We start from the raw sequence: 20,143 nt of genomic DNA, 5'->3' as shown, positions 1-20,143 counted from the left end.
TAACTTAAAAATGATTTCAAAATTAACTATGAGTTGACAAACTTCTACGATACTAAGTTCAGGCCACTGGGCCGCCAACTTCACGCCGCCAGGCCGCTGAGCCGCCACTAGGCCACTGGGCCGCTAGGCTGCCAACTTCACACTCAATTACTTTACATCTCGTGCTTGATAGAAATATTTCTACTTGATAATCTATCCAACAAATCAAGATTATATTAAAGACCCATGCAAGTAATTACCTTTTACATGAATAGCGTGAATTAAGGAGAGTCATTTCCCATCATCACCTTGAACCATGCCATGCCGCTATCCATCAGTCCATAACATCAACCGGTTCCTTCCTTGATATACCTTTGCTCTGGAAGTATTACAGCACGGTTCGCGTTTTCACGTGTTCGTCTATCTGTCTATAGACATAGCTGCCCACACCAGTCTGTATCAGTAATACTACAAAATAAATCAAATCCATGTACATCTGTACACGACTAGTTATTTTCCAAGCTCTGTGTTAAGTTTTGTTTTTTGTTTGTATAACTTTTAACAATAACTTAGTATCTGTATTTAAAATCGAATTGTAAACTTTATTTAACATATAAAATAATGATTAGTCATGCGGAGATAACAGAGTCAGGCAGTATTTGTATTGTACTTCTGCATATACATGTATAAAATTTACACATAAGACACGTGCTCGCGCCCACGCATTGTGTCGCACATGAAGACTTGAAATAAGCAATATTTCAATTTTTCATGACCCAATGGCAAAATGTCAGTGGTAGTAAACATAAACAAGAGCTGTCCGTAAGACAGCGCGCTCGACTTTTTTATTGCTTGCCAATAAAAAAAGTTTTTGCAGTAAAAGGCAATACAAGAATCTCTGTATTTTTAAAGTGAACAATGGCCATGAGCATTAAGATATTTAGTGAAGAATTATTTTACTGAATTGTGTGATACCCTTGAACACTGCAGCAAAGTTTGAAATGTTTAAGTCAAAAGAGGGCTGGTAAGAAAGAAAAAAAAACTGAGTTGAGCCTTAATTTTTAAAACAAATCCTTGACAGAGTTACCTTCTCTTGCGTACAGATGGGGGTAATGATGTGAAATAGCATTAAAAGTTTCAAAGCAATATCTCAAAGGGTTAAGGCAATAAGTGGATTTTACCCATATTCAATGTATTTTCTAAGTCAAAAAGGGGCATAATTCTGTCAAAAACCTTGACAGAGTTATGTCCTCTTGTCTGTTGATGAAGGTCGTGATGGTAAACAAGTATGGTCAGTTTCAAAGCAATACCTCCAATGGTTTTGAAATAAAGTGAGGTGGTACAAAAAACTTAACCAAGCTCAATACACTTTCTAAGTCAAAAAAGGGCCATAATTCTGTCAAAAACCTTGACAGAGTTATGTACTCTTGTCTGTAGATGGAGGTTATGATGGTGAACAAGTATGGTAAGTTTCAAAGCCATACTTGTAATACTTCTGAAATAAAGTGGGGTGGTACGAAAAACTTAACCAAGGTGTGACGCCGACGCCGACGCCGGGGCGAGTAGGATAGCTCCCCTTTTCATAGAAAAGTCGAGCTAAAAACAACAACATTTGATATACATAGTATATATATTATATCGAACCATGTTAGCAAATTTTGCATAAGTTATAGCTACACTGTGAAATGCATACTGAAAATCACTGCCATACTAAATTCAAAATGCACGTTTTATAAAAGCAAAATTAATCAAAATAACATGAAATACTTCTGAAAGACGAATTGGTGAACAGTTGAAACCAGCTGTGTTAAACTGTTGAAGCATTTCAAATACCGAGAGCAGTTTTAATAAGCGATGTTTCCACGTCAAATTTTAAACTTTAAATGCGCAGCCTTTACAATGTACGCACGAAAAACTCGTGCTTGGTAAACTTACGAAAATCAGTTTTATCGGAATGTTTTACCGTTTCACACGGATGAGTTTTGAGGCAATTACACATATGCACCCGTCAAAAATTAAAAGGGATTTATTTCTCAAAAGAAGATAAATCTACTTATTTACAATCACTTATACTCTATCGCTATGAACATAAACGCTGAAAATATTTGAATACTGAATATTGTGAAAAATAACTTTCCGGAAATGACCGGTTTGTTATGATTTTGTCCGATGTTAGATTTCAACAAGTTGACTTGAATTAGATATAAATTTTAAATTTAATAGTGATTAAAGATCCTGTATGTTGTGATAAAGGTTGTAATCACACTTATGTGAACTTTTATATTTGTTCTAAAACAATTTTCAAACATCGAAGAATATGTACACTATGTACTGCAAATATTTGTCCACATTAAATGTAATCATTAAAATATATGCATTCATTTCTTATAGATAAATTCGATTATGACATTATAGAAAATAAATTTCTTATTACCTCCCTTTATTAACATGAAATGTAAATTCTCTAATATATTTACAAATAATGCTGTTTGGAACTTACAATATTGACTAATCTTCATTTGAGCATTATATTTATGATATAAAACCATAAAAATTAAGTAACAGAATATTTAAATTCAAATTGTCAGTGTTTACCTGTTTGTAAATGATATACAAATAACTGGATTTTTCATTAAAGAGCGGTAAGTTGTACTGACTGATTGCAGTTTCTAACAATATGTCATTAAAGATGTATGAATACATGTAATTTAATGTAAGAAATACACTACCTTATATTATATTTAAAAGCAAAATATATATGAACAACCAATATAAATTGATTATACATCGTAACAAATGCTTTTCATATTCTTCTTTTTTGCCTAACATAATAATGTTTTATATTTTAATCGATATATAATAACATTATATTAAAAGCAAAATATATTTGAACAACCAATATGAATTAATAATTCATTGTAAGATATGCTTTTCACATTTTTCTCTTTTTGCCTCATATAATAATGTAAATTGATATACAATAACACAAATACTTTTTATACTTTATGCATATATTGTAGCGATTGCGAATTTGCGATCGTTTAATTCTTTGTTTTCTTGTGTTTTCTAAACACATATTTTTTATGCTTTTCGATTTGCTTTGGATGACAAAAATTAAGTCGATATTCATGGAAAAGGTATATTTACATTTGAAAAACTGTATTACCTTGTCTTCATAACTTTCAAATTGACCATGTTTCTCTTTCATTATTTTCTTGTTGCGTCTTATTGTCTGTTGTATCCTTACAGTCACACATATAAAACCATTATTTTCACTATTTCAAAATACAATATTTTATCATCAAACATTCTAAACTATCAATTACTTCATATTAAAAACAGAAGAAGTTAACTTGCTGCTTTGCTCTTGTGTTTTGTCCTGTTTGGTGTCCTACTGAGCTCCTTACCGGTGGCCCATGTGTTGGGGAGTGCGTTAATCTTATGCCGCCCTTCTTTGTTGATCTTGTTTTTGATATTTTACTGTTCTCTTCTGAGATAAAACATTGATTTTGGTGAATATATCCAAGTATATTTAACTGGGAAATATTAAATCACCCTCGGTCTTCCGAATAAATGATGCCAATGTCATATGTGATAACATATCATATATAACATCATATTTTCCATTATACCATACCGAAATTTTCTGACTTATTTTTTTATTTCTTATTTATGTATTTATGTTAAATAAAACATTTTTATTAAAATAGAATGAGATTATTTGTCGGGCTAATAGATATTTTACGACTGTTTAGTCTGTAAAGACAAAAAACCTTGCTAACACACATAAGACATAAACAGGAAATGCAAATTTTCGGGCAAGTGCGCTTGCGTTCTTCATATGGGTACAATAGTTGTTTTTTATGTGACCGGAATGAAATCCTTCATTTGAAAAAAATAACAATACAATAAATTTACATTAGTTTTTCTTTTATTTGAAAAAAGAAAAGTTTCAACGTCTAAAATATATAATTAGAACGTAATAAAAAATGCGGGATACTGAATGACAAATCAGTGAAAAAAAAATAAATAGCGCGTAGAACTAATGAAACTAGTTGACAGAAATCAAACAAACAGACAGAAATCGTAATGGTTTTCTTATTATTGAAGATAACTGCTGGCTTTTCTTACTAGTTAGTACCGGCTTATAACACTTGATTTTTCGATGAACTTCAGTTTTACTTTATTAGTCAAACTTCGCATTAATTGATTTGCCTATTCATAACGCAACCTGAATGGCGGGGTTTTAAGTTATGAAGAATAGAGCATACATAAAGATCTTATCAAGTGTAACTGTTGTATAACACATATGTCTGCATTTTGCTGCAAGACAAAAATTTATAGTTGCCGAGAAAAACAAGGAAACCGACCACATATAATTTAATGAGAGACAGAGTATACATTGCCAAAGACGAACACCATAGATTATATCACGCCTTTGGTGACGAAGTGGCCGTGTGGTTTACTCGTCAGACTAGTATTCTCAGGGTTGCTGGCCGTGGGCAAGAATTTTTACACTCATTGCTTAGTACTGTTTGAGAGTGATTCAATAATATCATAGTTTCCAACACAGTTGCAATCGAATTAAAATAAATTAATTTGAACTATATTACAATTTACAGAAACATGTATAGTTTATCGCACGAACAAGGAAATATTGCATGTACTGCACTTAACAAATGACAAACCATTTAGAAACATATTCGCAAAAGCATGCAGTTTGCTAAATTAAACATTGTGGCATGATTGTTTTAAGGCAGAGGAATAAAGAGACAAAACATGTTTGCACAATCAAAGAAAACCTTGCATCTAAGAACTGATAATGAGTTTGCTGTGTATAGACGATTTCAAAGAAATTTCACTGCAATATTCGAATGTAAAATACAATACAAATAAGGGTATGTCTAAATGTATGTTCTAAAACAACAAATAGAATATGTACTTTATAATAAATTGTGATTTATCAGTAGTGATTTATTTATAACTTTAACATCACCTGGCAATATTCAAACAGGAATAGATAATAGGTGTCATGTTTTATCCTAATATATAGCCATAAAGTGTCAGCTGAGAAATTCCAACACAATTGAACTTAAACAAATTCGCATAAACTAAAGTTAGATTTAACTTCTCAAAGTGATACCCACTAGCTATAAAGAGCTGTAGCTTAATTACAAAATTTTCCATATTCCTGACGACAAAAACGTGTAGTTAATTAATCTGGAAAAGAGCTATAGCTAAATTACAGCATTTTATTTATAGCATATATTGTGTAGACTGGTCTGCTAATAAATCTACAATTATAGCTAAAGAGTAAATATCGATTTATATATTCTTACTTCGGACTGACTAATACTAAAGTTTGATGTAACTATCACCAGAATTTGAAGGCATCTTAATTGAACTGATTCATATATTGCGTAAAAGCTGTCGAGTCTCCTTGACTCTGCACTAAGAAATAATGTTATCACGAATCACTGCTTAGATCTTTTATGTCGTCATTTTCCTGTAGGTTCTAATATTTATTGGAAAGTTTTCGCAACAAGAATCGGAAGACAATTAACTGCCTGCACAAAATTGTGAATAATGATACATTAAAGTGTATTGAAATTTTGCTATAGCCAGGAAGTTGAATTTCAAAATGCCGTGATCATTTCGTTTTGTTGAACGCAAATGCACAAGTTACAAAATGTACAATGCGCATAGATGTGCGATAACCAAAATCATTATTCTTCTGAAATTTAAGCTCTTTTTGACAAATATAATATTGAATCATATATTTTACCAACAGTTGTATATGGAAGATTGCGACACCATACAGCAATTATACTCCATGGACATTTCAATGTTTTCTTGTAATTGCTTGAAAGTTAAAAGATACTTTATTATGTTCTCTGAAAGCAGAACAAGTGCCAAGAGATGACAGATTGCTGTGATAAGATGACATAAATCGAGGAATCTTCACACTAAATCACCATTTTCAGCAAAAATTCTGCTTCGCTCACATGTTTGAACAAAATATGTCTTTTTAAGAATGATAATTTTGTACCAGGTAAAAAGAATAAGCATCCTAACCGCGATTCGAAACGGAGCCCTTCCTCAATCAACTCGGCCGTAAACACATCTTCTCTCAAATTTGTGAACAATGCTATTTCATGACATATTTTCTTAGTATTGTTTCAAAAGAGCTCCGAAAAATGCAGTTGCACCATATGATTGATATGATATTAAAAGACACGTGCATATCACAAACCAGTCAAATATCGTGTCGCGTCCAATCAGCCCAATTTAAATGTCTTTTCTAACCAATACTATTTCTTGTTCATTCTACAATCAATATGTCTTGAGTCCTTTTTGTTTTCATCATTTACACATGTCATTAACCTGTCGGATTTATAGCAATATCGGTTAACATGTACAGAAAATGCTTCTGAACAACGACTCTCATACTTTTTAGTTTTTTTTAAAGATTCTTATTTATTTAAAAAAAAAGATTAGATGTTCTTCAAATATTTGATTTGCTGACGAATAAGAACTTGACCACCAGTAAGAAATAATATAACAATGGTGAATTATATAAAAACACAAGTCAACATTTATTACTGAACAAATCTGCGGATGTTTTTAAATTTAGAATTTCGCTATTTTCGTGTTTTAATGTTGAATTTTGTCAGTGCTAAGGGGGCGAAGACGGTAGCTTCGAATACCAATACTGTCCATACCCACGCCCAATCAAACCATTGCTGCAACACTATCAATTTTGTTGTTTTGGGCGTTCTTTAGGGATACTGATTTTCTCTTTTTCATGAATTTAATTACGCTTGCTATTTGAAAAATAGCATTGTTACGCCACTCGTAAGAATACTGTTTTTAAAGCTCACTCGATGAAATAAAATCTCATCTTACACAAATATCCTTTATATATTAAGATCTCTTGGGTAATACTGTAATACTGTAGTGTAACATGTGCCTGTATTTTCGTTCAAGACAATAATTTATAGTTGCCGAGAAAAACAAGGGAACTCAGTGCATATAATCTGATTAAAAACAGATCTGTATACATTTCGGAAGACAAGCACCATAGATAGTATTACGTATTATGCTTTGGGTGTGGTTAACTCGTCAGACTAGTGATCTAAGGATTGCTGGCTATGAGCAAGAAACTTTACACTCATTGCTTAGTACTGGTTGAGAGCGATAATATTCTTGCTGTTTCCAACACAGTCAAATTAAAATAAATTAGTATAAACTATATAACGATTTACAGAAATATGAATATTTTATCTCACATACAAGAAAGTGTTGCATCCTATGCACTTTACAAATGACAAAGCATTTAGAATTATGTTCGCATTTGCATGCAGTTTGTCATAAATAATCAATGATTGTTATTGTGCACAGGTACAAAGATACTGAACATGTTTGCGCAATCAAAGACAACTTTGTATCTTAGAAGTGATAATATGTTTGCTGTGTGCAAACGAATGTCAAAGAATTTTCAGTGCAATTTTCGACTTTGATACAAAAGGAATAAAGTAATGTATAAATGTATGTTATTAAGACAACATATAATGAATTGTGACTTATTTATTTATAACTTCAGCTGACGATCTTATTTTAACAGGGAAGAGATAAACGTTGTTATAATTTAACTTTAAAAAAGCCATAAAATGTGAGTTGAGAAATTACAACACAATCGGACTAAGACAAATTCATCTAAACTAAACTTAGATATAACAAAAGGCAAGCTTCATTCTTAACGTTAATATAACATTGTTAAGTAATAATGTTAACATTGCATTGTTAAGTAATAACATTAATATTAAAAATTCTAAAAGTTAAAAACGCAATATCAGACTTATGTCTGAAGGAGAGATACTAAGGTATTCATACTATTCAACATTTTGCCAATGTTGTAAAATACTTGTATGTTGTTCATCGATCTCAAAGCTATAAACTGTTTAAACTAACAAGTTCTGTACATAAATGATATTTATTTAATGATGTGCCACATTGTCGGAAATCTGAGAAAATAGCCTGTAGTTAAAAATTCTGGAAAAGAACTATTTATAATGTTAACTAATAGCTAACAAAATTGTCTCTATTCATAACGTTATTAAGTAATAGGAAGAGCATCCAAACACGAGGCTATCTGATTTGTACGAGGGGGCGTAGCCCCGATTATTAATCAGATTTCAGAGTGTTTTGATGTTCTTTTCTCTTTTGTATCATAGTCAAACACGTTCCTTGTTGTCACAATATGAAAACCCCAAAAAAGTAACCAATGAACGAGCATCTGAATATGATATTTCTATAAGTAAACCCCAGCAAAAATGAGCTAATTAATGGGCATGCTCTGGAGTGCAGGTAAATAATGCCTGCACTCCAGTTAACGTACTGTGCGTGTATATGTATACGATTAAACTCTGGCACATTTTTTCAACAGAAAGGTCCCAAAACTATGATACAACTTGTAGTTAATAATAGCCAAATAACAAAACTTTCTCTATTTACAACGTTAACAACGTGTGCCTAAAATAGCTAAATTACAAAACTTTCTCTATTTATAACGTTGCCAACTTGTAACTAATAGTCTTGAAAAGAGCTATTAGCTAAATTACAAAACTTTATATTGATACCGTCAACATCTTGTGGTTAATTGGTCTGCAAAATTAATGAAAGTATACTAATAGCTCAATAACCAAAAATCTTTATATATATATTCATACTACAGACTTACTAAAATGCTACAGTTTGGTGTAACATTCACTACAATTTGAATAACTCTTTAGTGAACTGTTTTCAGACGTAAAAACTGTAGAGTCTTCATGACATTGCACTGAGCAATAATGTCTTCAATCACTTCTTCTATTATAATATATTCTATATTTCTCATTTCCTCTCAGTTCTTATCTTTATTGGGAAGTATTCGTAACAAGAACCGGAAGACAATTTTATTGACTGCACAAGATTGTTAAGAATTATACATTATAGTGTATTGAAATTTTGCTTAAGCTAGTAAGTTGAATTTCAAAATGCATTGGCCATTACGTTTTTTGTTGAAAAAAAATGCAAGGCAACAATTATTATTGATTCTACATTGTGTTACCCTAATCATAATAATACCAATTAATAAGCATGACAAAAATATCGTTTAATTGCAAATGTTATACAATGTACAACGCGGTATAACGAAATTCATTATTCTGCTGAAACATTAGCTCTTGCGACAAATGTAATATTGAAGAATATATTTCACCATTCTTTGAGGGAGCAACAACAGTTATATATGGAAGATTTCGGCACCATACAGTAATTATACCCTCATTCAATTTAAATGCTCTCCATGTAATTGCTTACACTCTTCATTTATAACTTCTTTATGTATTACTCATTACAGTAATCACTCCTATTATGATCGATTATCTTAATTAAGAAATGCCATCAAAATTAAGTAAATTGTATAGAATAATAAACAATATAGTTAAGCTCCAACTTCTACCAGCCTACTCGTATAGTGTTACATGTATTATACAGATTGAAAGTGTTGTAGAGTTTTAGTTGAGATGTAGAGCTATTAAGAAGTATAGAACATATCACTTCGGATCTTGTGTTTTAACCATTCCTTTAATGATTTGGTAAGCTTTCTACAATATAGTTTATACCAATGCCCCCAAAGGTCGTTTTGTCATTTATTGGTTTCCACAGTCTTTTCTTTGCAATATCTTATAAGACCCGCTGTTTCTTGCAAACTGATTTCAAGCGTCAAACGTTACTTATATTGAACAAATCTGACTTAGACTAAAATCCATAGATCGTAGCTCAGAAATAAACTGTCGCATATGAGCCGTTCCAAAAGAGTTCTGATGTATAAAGGTACACATTGACGTTGTGGTCAACAGGATCAACGATTGTTGGTACAGGGGAAAATCTGATGATTGTACAAACATATCAGAAGTAAGTGTGAAAAGATTCTGACTTCTCGACCCTTTCACACCTCGTCCCCTAGACATCCCGTCACCAAATACATCTCGAACCATGACACTAAAACCCCTAAGACACTTAGACCCCTTAAATTGACCTGACATTTCAAGTCGAATAAAAACGTTTTTACATAAAAACGGCTTAGAATTTTACAATAAATAAGTAATTTCGAAATATCTTTTGTCTAAATTTTACTGAAAAGTTTACTACTATTCAAGTGTCAAATTAACACATTTCTTATACATTTATGTTTGGTAATTTCAGACAACTCTTCAAAAATAAAAAGATTGCACCACTTTTCCAAAAAAAAATAAGAAAGCGTGCCGTAAGAGCAACAAGCAACAAGCAATGACAACAAGACAAGATCAGGACATTAATTTATCAACTCAAAAACTCATGTTATTTTTTACATGTCATATCTTGCTCGTTTAGCGCGGAGGAAGGTAGTCTTGTCCTGGTTTAACTCTCCAGGAACGATGGTTAGGAAACTACCCGCCTATATGACTGAAATACTGTTGGGAAAAGGCGTAAAATGAGACAAACAAACAAACAAACATATCTTGCTTCTTTCATGTAAAATGATTTTTCCAAATTTATGATTCAGATAGAAATAAATTCAATGCTATTACATTTAGCAAAATGTTTATCATTGATGTTAATGTATAAAGATGATATACTTATGTAAAGTCTAAAAAGGTTGTTCGGGGAAAATAAGATTTTAAATTTATTTTTAAATTTCATTCCCACAATATTAATCTTAAAAATTTAAAAGGGAAAAAATACAAATTTATGAAAAACCTCCACGTTTTATGCCGTAAACTTAAGACTTGTAAACATTTTACCAGAGATGATATAAGTGTTCAAATGGTACTAAACCATTGTGTCAACTTAGTTTTGTTTGATGTTGCCATATGATATATTTCGATAAAAATTCATATATAAAATATCCAGTTCTAAGTTATTTTTTTAGAAAAAGAAATCTTGTAATAACACAATTATTGTTTCAATTGCCAGTTTAGATATTAACTAAGTAGTGTGCAAGTTATTAAAATAATAAGCTACACTTTTAAACGGAATGGTCTGGAACGCTGTTGAGACACATGTTTCCCACCAATTTTGGACCAGAACTTTTGAAGAGAACATAATCTGTTCCTTTCTTATAGAAGTGTACATTTCCCGTCATGTTAAGAATCGATTTTCTTAATCTTGCTATGGCTATGGACTCCTGAAATATAGATATCAAATATTTAAAAGTACAGTGATGCTTATGTTTTGAACTAACATAAACAGTTTGATTTTTTAATTTTCGGCAGATTTAGTACAGGTGTACTGTGGAACGACCGAATGATTTTGATTTGAACCGGTTGAAAATTTGTATAGAAATTGAGGGGTATATAGAATATCTATATATTTTGCTTTGTATTGTTTAGAGTTGACAATTAATTTTGTTATTGTTTTAACAAATATCATGGATAAGAAGTATGAGTGAAGCGGTTCTGAATGAGAAGGTTTATTGACTTTTTTTATTATTTGTGTTTAGACGATGTATTCAAGTGGAATGGATAGTGATTCACGGAACCACAGATGTGTATAATTATTTGAATTGGAGTGAATGAATCGTCGACACGGGATTTTACATTTATTTTTTTCACATAATTAAATGTTAAGAGCAGGCCGGGACACATATATACTTAAATCATTGTAAGTATTTATTTTTTATATACATGTCGTCGATGTATGTGTGTGTATTGAAATAAATATTCAGTGTGTCATTGCTACTCATATCAAGTTTTTGTTATTTATTATAACATTAATGATACGATAATAAATAATTTATGTTTGGCTGAATGAAATGAAAAGAAACATAAAGATTTTCATGGTATGTGAGTGTACAAACAAGATATAACTATCTACATTTTTCCATGTATTGCTAGGCTATCACTGTTGTATGGTGTAGACATTTATTCATGAATTTATTAATTACAGTTTAGCCACTACACGCTAATAAGAACTTCGTTAACAAAATGTCTTATTACAAACCTACAAATATTTATATTTTTATCAATAGAGAAATATCCGCGCACAAATTAATATTATATTTTTAATCGGAGTACGTGTGTGACAACTTAAAGGAATAAAATAAAGGTTAAATGTATCAATAAATGTACATAAGTATTTTTTTTAATTCAAATGCAAATGCATAAATATTACATTTTCTTTTCAAAGTGTTACAAATATATGAGCTTCTGAAAATCATATGCATTGTCCTGTCAAATTTTATGCACCTTCAAATGTAAACCTTATTTAAGTATGAACACCACCCCATCCCCCCCAAAAAAAAAAAAAACAACACACAAACAAACAAACAAAAATCAAAATAAACAAATAGAAAAAACACACAAAAAACAATAATAAAAGAAAGAAAGACAGAAAGAAAAATGCGCGCGTACACGTAAGAAAAACAAAAGATGAATGAAAAGTAATTAATACATTAGCAATTTCCCGTCGCAGCTTGGCGTTTTCATCCTTCAGCTCGGCAGTGGTTTTATTATCGTCACAATTATAATCATATATCTCCGGATTGATACCTGAAAGACAATTAAATGAAAGCACTTTTCAATTTATTTCTTAATATATTTCTTATTCGTTTTTAACATAATTATGTTTAAGTGTTCCTGCTTATATATGAAAGAAATTCAAATTAAATGTTGTATGCCTTTGGACTTCCTGTTAGATGTGCAATTTTCAGATAGTGAGTATTTCGTTATAAAAGTTCAATCTTAATTTCTCAAATGTAAAAGGAAATCTGAATATTTATATAAACTGTTACCCATTTTTAACAAAGACATATTTCAGTTTTCCTATGCACTATGATCCATTTGAGCAAAATTTACCTTGCTAATATAGGTATCGAATTTCAGCAGAATTCTATGGTCCCCATGCTTTATGTATTTTGTTTAACATATATTTGCATGTTTTACTATTACCTAGTTAAATAATTTAAACAAGTATAATTAATTTTCTTTTTTAAATGATACGTAATGTAAACATAAAAAAGATTACAAAATTTCATTTAATTTCAATCAGAAGTATAAATATATGATGAACAATGGGGAAGAAACTAATTTAAAACAAACCCTTTTAATTTTTAAATTAAAATTTTTTAAAACCTGTTTTGTCTTATTTAGAACCGGTTTCCTTTGGGGACGAGATGTTTTTTAAAAAATTTCCGTAACTTGGGTTTCCGAAGTTTTTTCTAAAAAAAAAGTAAAACTAAAAACATTCCTGAAATCAGTCGTTAAAAGTAACAAAAAAAGGGTTTTATTGACAGATAAAATTTTTTAACAAAATTTTAAAAAAAACATAAGTAATAGGCAAATTTATCAGTTGTTTTTCAATTAAAATTCTGCAAAAATTTTTAAAATCTTACTTAAAACATTTACTTTTAAAATACTATAACAATTCAAATTTCTGGACAACTTAAAAAAAACACTGATAGTGTTTCTAAAAAAAAATCTAACCAAATAAAAGGCATCGTAAATAAAAATAAAACATTCCAGTGGAGCAATTGTCTAGTGCTTAAGGTTTCTGTTTGTCAACTTAGAGATCAAGAGTTTGAGACCTACTCGGGTCACGACCCTGTCTTGCTATGACACCCATACTGATTAGTTCCAAGACTTTAATCTGGGTAATAAACAAGTAACTGTCCAGCCAAAGTCAAAATGGTGACATGCCCGGGGTCCGTACTCTCAATGAGAGGCTTGAAAGGGCGGATGACTCTCATTAAGCCTAGAATTCATACATGTTACCTTAAGTCAAAATTAAAAAAACTATACCTTAGGTATGAAAATGATACACTGAGTACTTGTTGTGCAGAAGAAAAGTAAGCATGACTCCAACACAAACGACAATGTCTTTTGTTCTATTGGGAGAACATGCGCCAGGGGTACCCCGAATACACACGCAATGACAACGTTATAAATACAAGCGCCTATAAACTTGGAGTCATTCAGAACAGGAATGGTGACTTGACGAGTTTCCCATGCTAAGAACGTTCCAAAAGCTAGAAGAAGCCCTTTATAGACATATAAAGCGGCCATCCAATAAGCCGTGGTTACGTTGTAACAATGAAGGTAGCTCTCCGAATATATCATGTTGTTGTTACGAACATCCTACATAAAAAGCATTGACAATAAATTTAACCAAATTGAATGTATATTAAAGGCCCAGTATGGCTCAAAAATGCTATCCTTTTTATTTCACAAAAATTTAAATCTTTTAATATTTTGTTACGGTTTCAAAAAAAAAAAATCATTTGCGATATAGATGAACTATTTTTGCTGATTTTGCTCTGTTGGCAATTTGTATAATTATAGTGAATTAGTATTTTGTATGAAGGTCAAGATAATACTCTGTTTACATTTTGCTACCTTTACATCACATTATCATACATTCAGCAGCTATTATACATTTAATTTGCTCTCAATCAATTATTTAAACATTATTAAATACATGTTTGACATTTCTTTAATATGGATTTCGGAGGCATAATGTGCCTTAAACATAATTTAAGTAATCTTTACATTAATAAAGCTATCAGTTTCATACAGATCATTCTGCTTATAAAGCGACATTTATTACATTTACTACATTTATTTACAAACAAAAGCAAGTCAAATACGGGATATATTTCATACTTTTAAAATTAGTACATTTCTGTTTCCGCCAAAATGACATATGACCTTACCATAGCATTCTTTAATACTTTTGCTTTGACAAGAGGAAAAAACGTTGTCCAGGGAATCAAAATCAACAGATCAACAACAAGCATGGTTCCAATCATTCCAAAAAGATGGTAGTCTTTGATTGCCTATAAAAATGAAACATAATGTATCATGAAATACTACAATACTGCATATTTGTAACGTTGCTTTTCATTGGATAATCGTGACGTTTATGTATAGTTTTATATACACGGCTGCTGTCAATTGATAAAAAAATCTCACATTTTCTCTAAAAAATAGTAGTTTCCTGTTTTAAAATACTAGTGACAAGTATTCCTGAAAGATTGTATGGCTTGCGGCTCGGGTAATATTTCAAAACAACCAGTTATATAGGGCCATATGACTTGTCAATTTTTTTTATTTCAAATGATATTTAATGTTATTCGGGTTTTGGAGTGATATAAGTGGATATATTACCTGCCAAGATTTTATATCAGCGAGTCGTTAGGCGAGGATGATATTTTATGTAGGCATGTTATATATGCACATATATCACTCGAAAACCCAAATAATAATTGTATTACCCTTTCCCTGCCGAGTAAGACGATTTAGAATAAATCATTGCTGTTTCAAATGAAATGTCGAACAAGATTCACTTTAGGGTACCCCTTCATCGCAAAATGACGTCACCGTAACCTAACGAATGAAAACAAGAGAAAATGACAAGTCTGTTTAATCCACTTTTTTGTAATTAAAATCAAGCTTTGACGAGTTCGTATGTGTTTTAAATGCTGATGAGAATATTTATCATTAGATCTACTCCATTTTGGTTAATATCTTTTATTTGGCTTGAATATCGGAATTTACACTGCGCAATATCGAACCGTACGCGCATCGTCAAAGTGCATGTTGTTTACATCGTAGGGTACCCAACGGGGAAATTTAGTGTGTATATTACCCGTCTGGCTCGATAATATCACTTTCTTTTGGCAGATCAATATCCAAGCAAAAAAGGGAAAATCTGGAAGGGTAATAAACCAGTCTACCCTTTTATACAATATGATTACAATCTGATTTTTTTCTAACTGTTTTTGACCGATTAATGTATTACTTGTATCAGATGATAGCAATTAAAGGCTTGCAAATGCAAGATAAAACATCATAATTATTTAAGTGATTTTTATGATTGCTTTATTTTCTGTTATAAGATATGTTACATATACGTCTGCCATCCTTGTTGAAACCATTTAGACAAGTGTGTGATACTGTCAACCTTTTTTGTAAAGGTAAATCACATGTCAGGTAAATTAATAAAGCAGACGGTTGAAAAAAATGCAACAGTTCTGATAAAAAAAAACTCAGTTTTATTCTGCCAATGTCATGTGAAAGTATCTGAATCATTGTAGCAAAACAAAATCTTTAAAAGGCAACAGAAATAATTAACATGTTTTGATAATACTAAAAACCACAGGTAGCCTCCATTAGGAATTGACATTTTCAACAGATTTCAAAGCTACGCTGTTTTCGCTTCCTCAATTAGTATACATTTCATCTTCTAATTAAAGAAAAGAATAAACAATGTATCTTTCAAATATAATGTATTAATAATAAGGGAGATAAAAAGGTAACCGTTGATGATTGAGTTTAATGTCATATTAAATAAACCGTTAAGTCAATCATTACAAGAGAAAGTCTCTGTTTCTAATTTAGCTCATTCAACGAAGTTCGCCAAGGAAAAATGTCCGTTGTTTTCAAAAATCGTAGTCTCTTTTGAAATCTGTCTGTTAATTACGTCTATTTCTGATCACCACAAGATTTGTGATGGAAATAGTTACAGGGCTATTATTTCAAGAATTTGTTTATAAATAACTATGCTTGCCAAGAAAAGGCTAAATTCATTATAATGAAACAAAAAACCGTGATTCTTTATTGTCAACGATCAAATCAGGAATACAAGTATCGTCTGATCAGTATGGTTGCTGATTTGTGACATGTTGTATTTTTACTCCGCTAAAAACGAAATCACGAAAGTTACGATTTTTGTTGTACTTTCGCTCGGCGGGGCACCAGGCAAAGATGCAAGGATACGACAAATTGTTGATATTGTCGTGTTTTCGCATGCCGCTCGGCGGGACTGAAATACGACTAAGTATTGTCTTTATCGTATTTACGTGTTTTCGTCTGACGTCCAGCAAAACAAAAAAGGCGAAAGCACGTAAATGTGACAAAATAGTAACTTTGTCATATTATCGTATTTTCGCTTTGCGTCCAGCTTCAGTTTGGAAAAACTGAAACTGTTTTAACTCATCAAAGTTTGCAAACATGTTCCATATAATAATGTTTTTTAAACACTTAGTTGATAATTCTTTTTCTTTTCAAATGAACATAAAAACAAACAAGAAGCCAATAGTATTATATGTAAAATCATGTGGCCAATGAGATGGGGGTCTAAATTTTCCTCTAAGGATATGATTTAGAGGTACTAGAGGGATTTCTGAAGCTTAACTCGTTGTGAAATATTTTTAGAGATTGCACTTTGGAATATATTTTGGCTTTTGTGACTAACCCAAATATGCAATGGACCGGAACCATTTGAATTACATTGGTAGATATTTAAATAAGAAATTCAATCATCGATCCTAAAATGCATTAATTGAACAGTTGAGTGTGCAATTTTGTAAACACTAATGTCTGGTATTTGTAGATATAGATTTAAAGGTTAAAAAAGTGTCACATATTATTTAGTTCCGGTAAAAATGGTTCATCGTGCATTATGGCTTTACTTTTTAACTTTTTACTCATTTTTTCTCTCATTCAAAGTGTTCATTAACTGTTAAGTAGAAATGGTGGTTATTTCATTTATTTCATGAACATTACTGAATTGTGCAAGTATATTTTGCATAAAATACGCCATCAGATTTACAAAATAATGTCTATACCTTCCCACGCAATTTGTAATCTCGGAAAACTACATAAACACGGTAAGTTTTCGAGAAAAGTGCTCCAAAAATTGATGTGAATCCCAAGGATAAAAGCCATGTCCTGACCTGCAATAAATGATAAAACAAACGCTATTTTGTAACAGATACATCATACATTGACTTTTTTCTGTCATCTTGAAGATTTGTAACTAAATCTCTTAATTTAGTAAAAAAATATTCATATAAAATATTACTTTTTCTCTGAACTTTAACTTTACATTATTATTCAATATCTTAAACAGTTGAATCATTAAAAAATACAGTAAATTTCATTTGCCGTGCTTTTTTAAAATAGGTCAAATCAAATATACATGTATATTCATTTAATTAGAAATTACACAACTTTTAATGTATTTTACAATTGTATAATTGTAAAATGCTGTGTTTGTCAAGTTTGGTAAAAAGCAATGTAATTGTTTGTATAGCTATAAGTTTGTTATGCACCACTTAATGCTAATGAAATTTATAATACATGTATGTTTTGTTATTATAGAATAAGAATAAAATGTCAGTTGATAAATTAATTGCTCAATCCGCAGATAAATCAATGTTATATCATGCACAAAATGTACAAAAGCATCATTGATTATATTAAGTTTCATACGCTGTAGTTTCTTTGCGAAACATTTTGCAAAATCTCATTTCACTTGAAGATAAATATTGCATTGCACAAAACAGACACAGCATAAAAGAAAATATGGTGGCGCTTCAAACTGTTGGTATGATTAAGGTAAGAAAATCGAATGTTGTTCATATTTCTATTTTACCGTAGAAAAGAGTGCTTTACTATTCTACGCTACATGTATTAAGTTTTGCCGTGTATCCAAGAAGCTCGAATCTAAAGTAATGTCTTAACATAGCTATATTCTAAATCAGGAAAAAGATGTTGTTAAAATTTGAAGGATTGAAATCAACCTTACCATACACATGCTGTCGCCGAACACGTCGTTCTTGTTTCTAAAGTAGTCTATTGCATTTACAAGAATTTCCAAATACATCAACAGGCATCCGGCAATTATAACATTGTTCACCATTGGACTAGACATTTTAATTGATCTAAAATGTTAATTATATATTCATTAATTTTAAAGACATTTTTATATTAATATGATTGAAAAGAATACAAAGATTTATGCAACAGCTAGAGAATAAAAATCATAAAGAAAAACAATTGTAGTAAAAAAAAGTCTAAAACTAGTATCTTTCAATCAATAATTCACCGACTTGCTTTCTTTTCTTCTCTGTCTCTAAAAATAAACGTAGTTTTTGTTTTTTATTGCTTTATTTTATCATATATGTATCAAACAATTGAAACATGACATTTTGACAAAAAGTTAAATTTGGTAAAGGAATGTCACCGAACGGCTTCTTTACAACACTTTTGTGCGAAGACTTTGAACTAAATTGTAACTGGATTTCCTTTGAATTTAATCAAGAAAAATACCGTTAATATCAGTTTACGTTGTTATAAAATAATGATATTAGAGATATACTATGCTAATCCTTAAGTAAAATATTCTAGTCACAGAAATGTATTGAAGTCTATGAAATTCTAACTGAATATGTTAAATTTGAATAAAAAAAATGAATAAACTATGTATGGAAAGCTGCGTTCCCTATTTCAGGTTAAGAAAAGTTGGTTTTTAACAACAAAAAACTACGAGTCTTTATAATCATACTATATATTTTATTGTTACCACCTATAGTGTCTAGAATTTCAAATATAACATATCTGATTTGTGTAAAGTCAGTGGCATGTTTATTTTATGTTTACATTGAGACTGTTTAGCAATTATCAATATTTTCTAATAACAAATTTGAGCATAGAATATGTCAGTTTTGGTGCAGTTTTCTCCATTCCTAGCAAACAAAACATATGTACACGTCCTACTCATATCTTACCATCTTTTTTGTCAAGGCAACGCGTATACCCTTTACTGTCATTATGAAATATTTCATAATTATAATGTATTGATTTTATGGTATTTCATATCTTAATTTGGACTGATGTATTGGTATGGCTTTCGTTCTTCAACTTTCATTACTTAATAACAAGAATAGATTTTCCTATTGAATATGCATGAAGTGACAATGAGAATCAACTGATTTAATGGTATCATAAAAATGTTCAAGACAAATACACTATAATAATGCAGTAATAGTGCTAGAAGCTAAATGGTCAAAGTGTTACATATTAAATTGAAAGCAGCATTTAATTGATAATGCATTTAATTGAAATTACATTTAATTGAAATTGATTTTTATTGAAGTTTATTGCTTTTCCATTTGAACAAATTGACATTTTCTTATCGTTTTTATTCTAAATTGTGACAAGCAATATTTAACAAAGACAAATAAGATAAATGATATATTTATTCGTCTGAAAATCAGGGTTGTTAGCATTTTAATTGCACTAGATATTACAAAAACTTGTTTTAAAAATGTACAATTTACACACAGTTATTATTGTCTACA

At 30.6% G+C, this 20,143-nt stretch overlaps 1 protein-coding gene across 1 annotated transcript in view; it reads right to left on the bottom strand.

Annotated features, from left to right (window-relative positions):
- Nucleotides 1–13,563: 13,563 nt before the first annotated feature.
- The window catches only part of LOC132731515 (gamma-aminobutyric acid type B receptor subunit 2-like), a 31,909-nt gene continuing 25,329 nt past the window's right edge, over nt 13,564–20,143 (bottom strand). The window contains exons 12-16 of the mRNA XM_060717708.1: nt 18,589–18,724; nt 17,627–17,734; nt 14,711–14,833; nt 13,800–14,135; nt 13,564–13,647 (exon numbers count right to left, since the gene is read on the bottom strand). Coding sequence (XP_060573691.1) covers nt 13,564–13,647; nt 13,800–14,135; nt 14,711–14,833; nt 17,627–17,734; nt 18,589–18,724 — 787 coding nt within the window. The remainder of the gene's footprint in view (nt 13,648–13,799; nt 14,136–14,710; nt 14,834–17,626; nt 17,735–18,588; nt 18,725–20,143) is intronic.

Source organism: Ruditapes philippinarum, unplaced genomic scaffold (genome assembly GCF_026571515.1).
Source record: "Ruditapes philippinarum isolate M1 unplaced genomic scaffold, ASM2657151v2 ctg2768_1_1_1_1, whole genome shotgun sequence".
In the NCBI taxonomy this organism is placed as follows: domain Eukaryota; kingdom Metazoa; phylum Mollusca; class Bivalvia; order Venerida; family Veneridae; genus Ruditapes; species Ruditapes philippinarum.
Note: the sequence above shows the minus strand (reverse complement) of the source record. Positions and strands in the feature narration are given on the sequence as shown.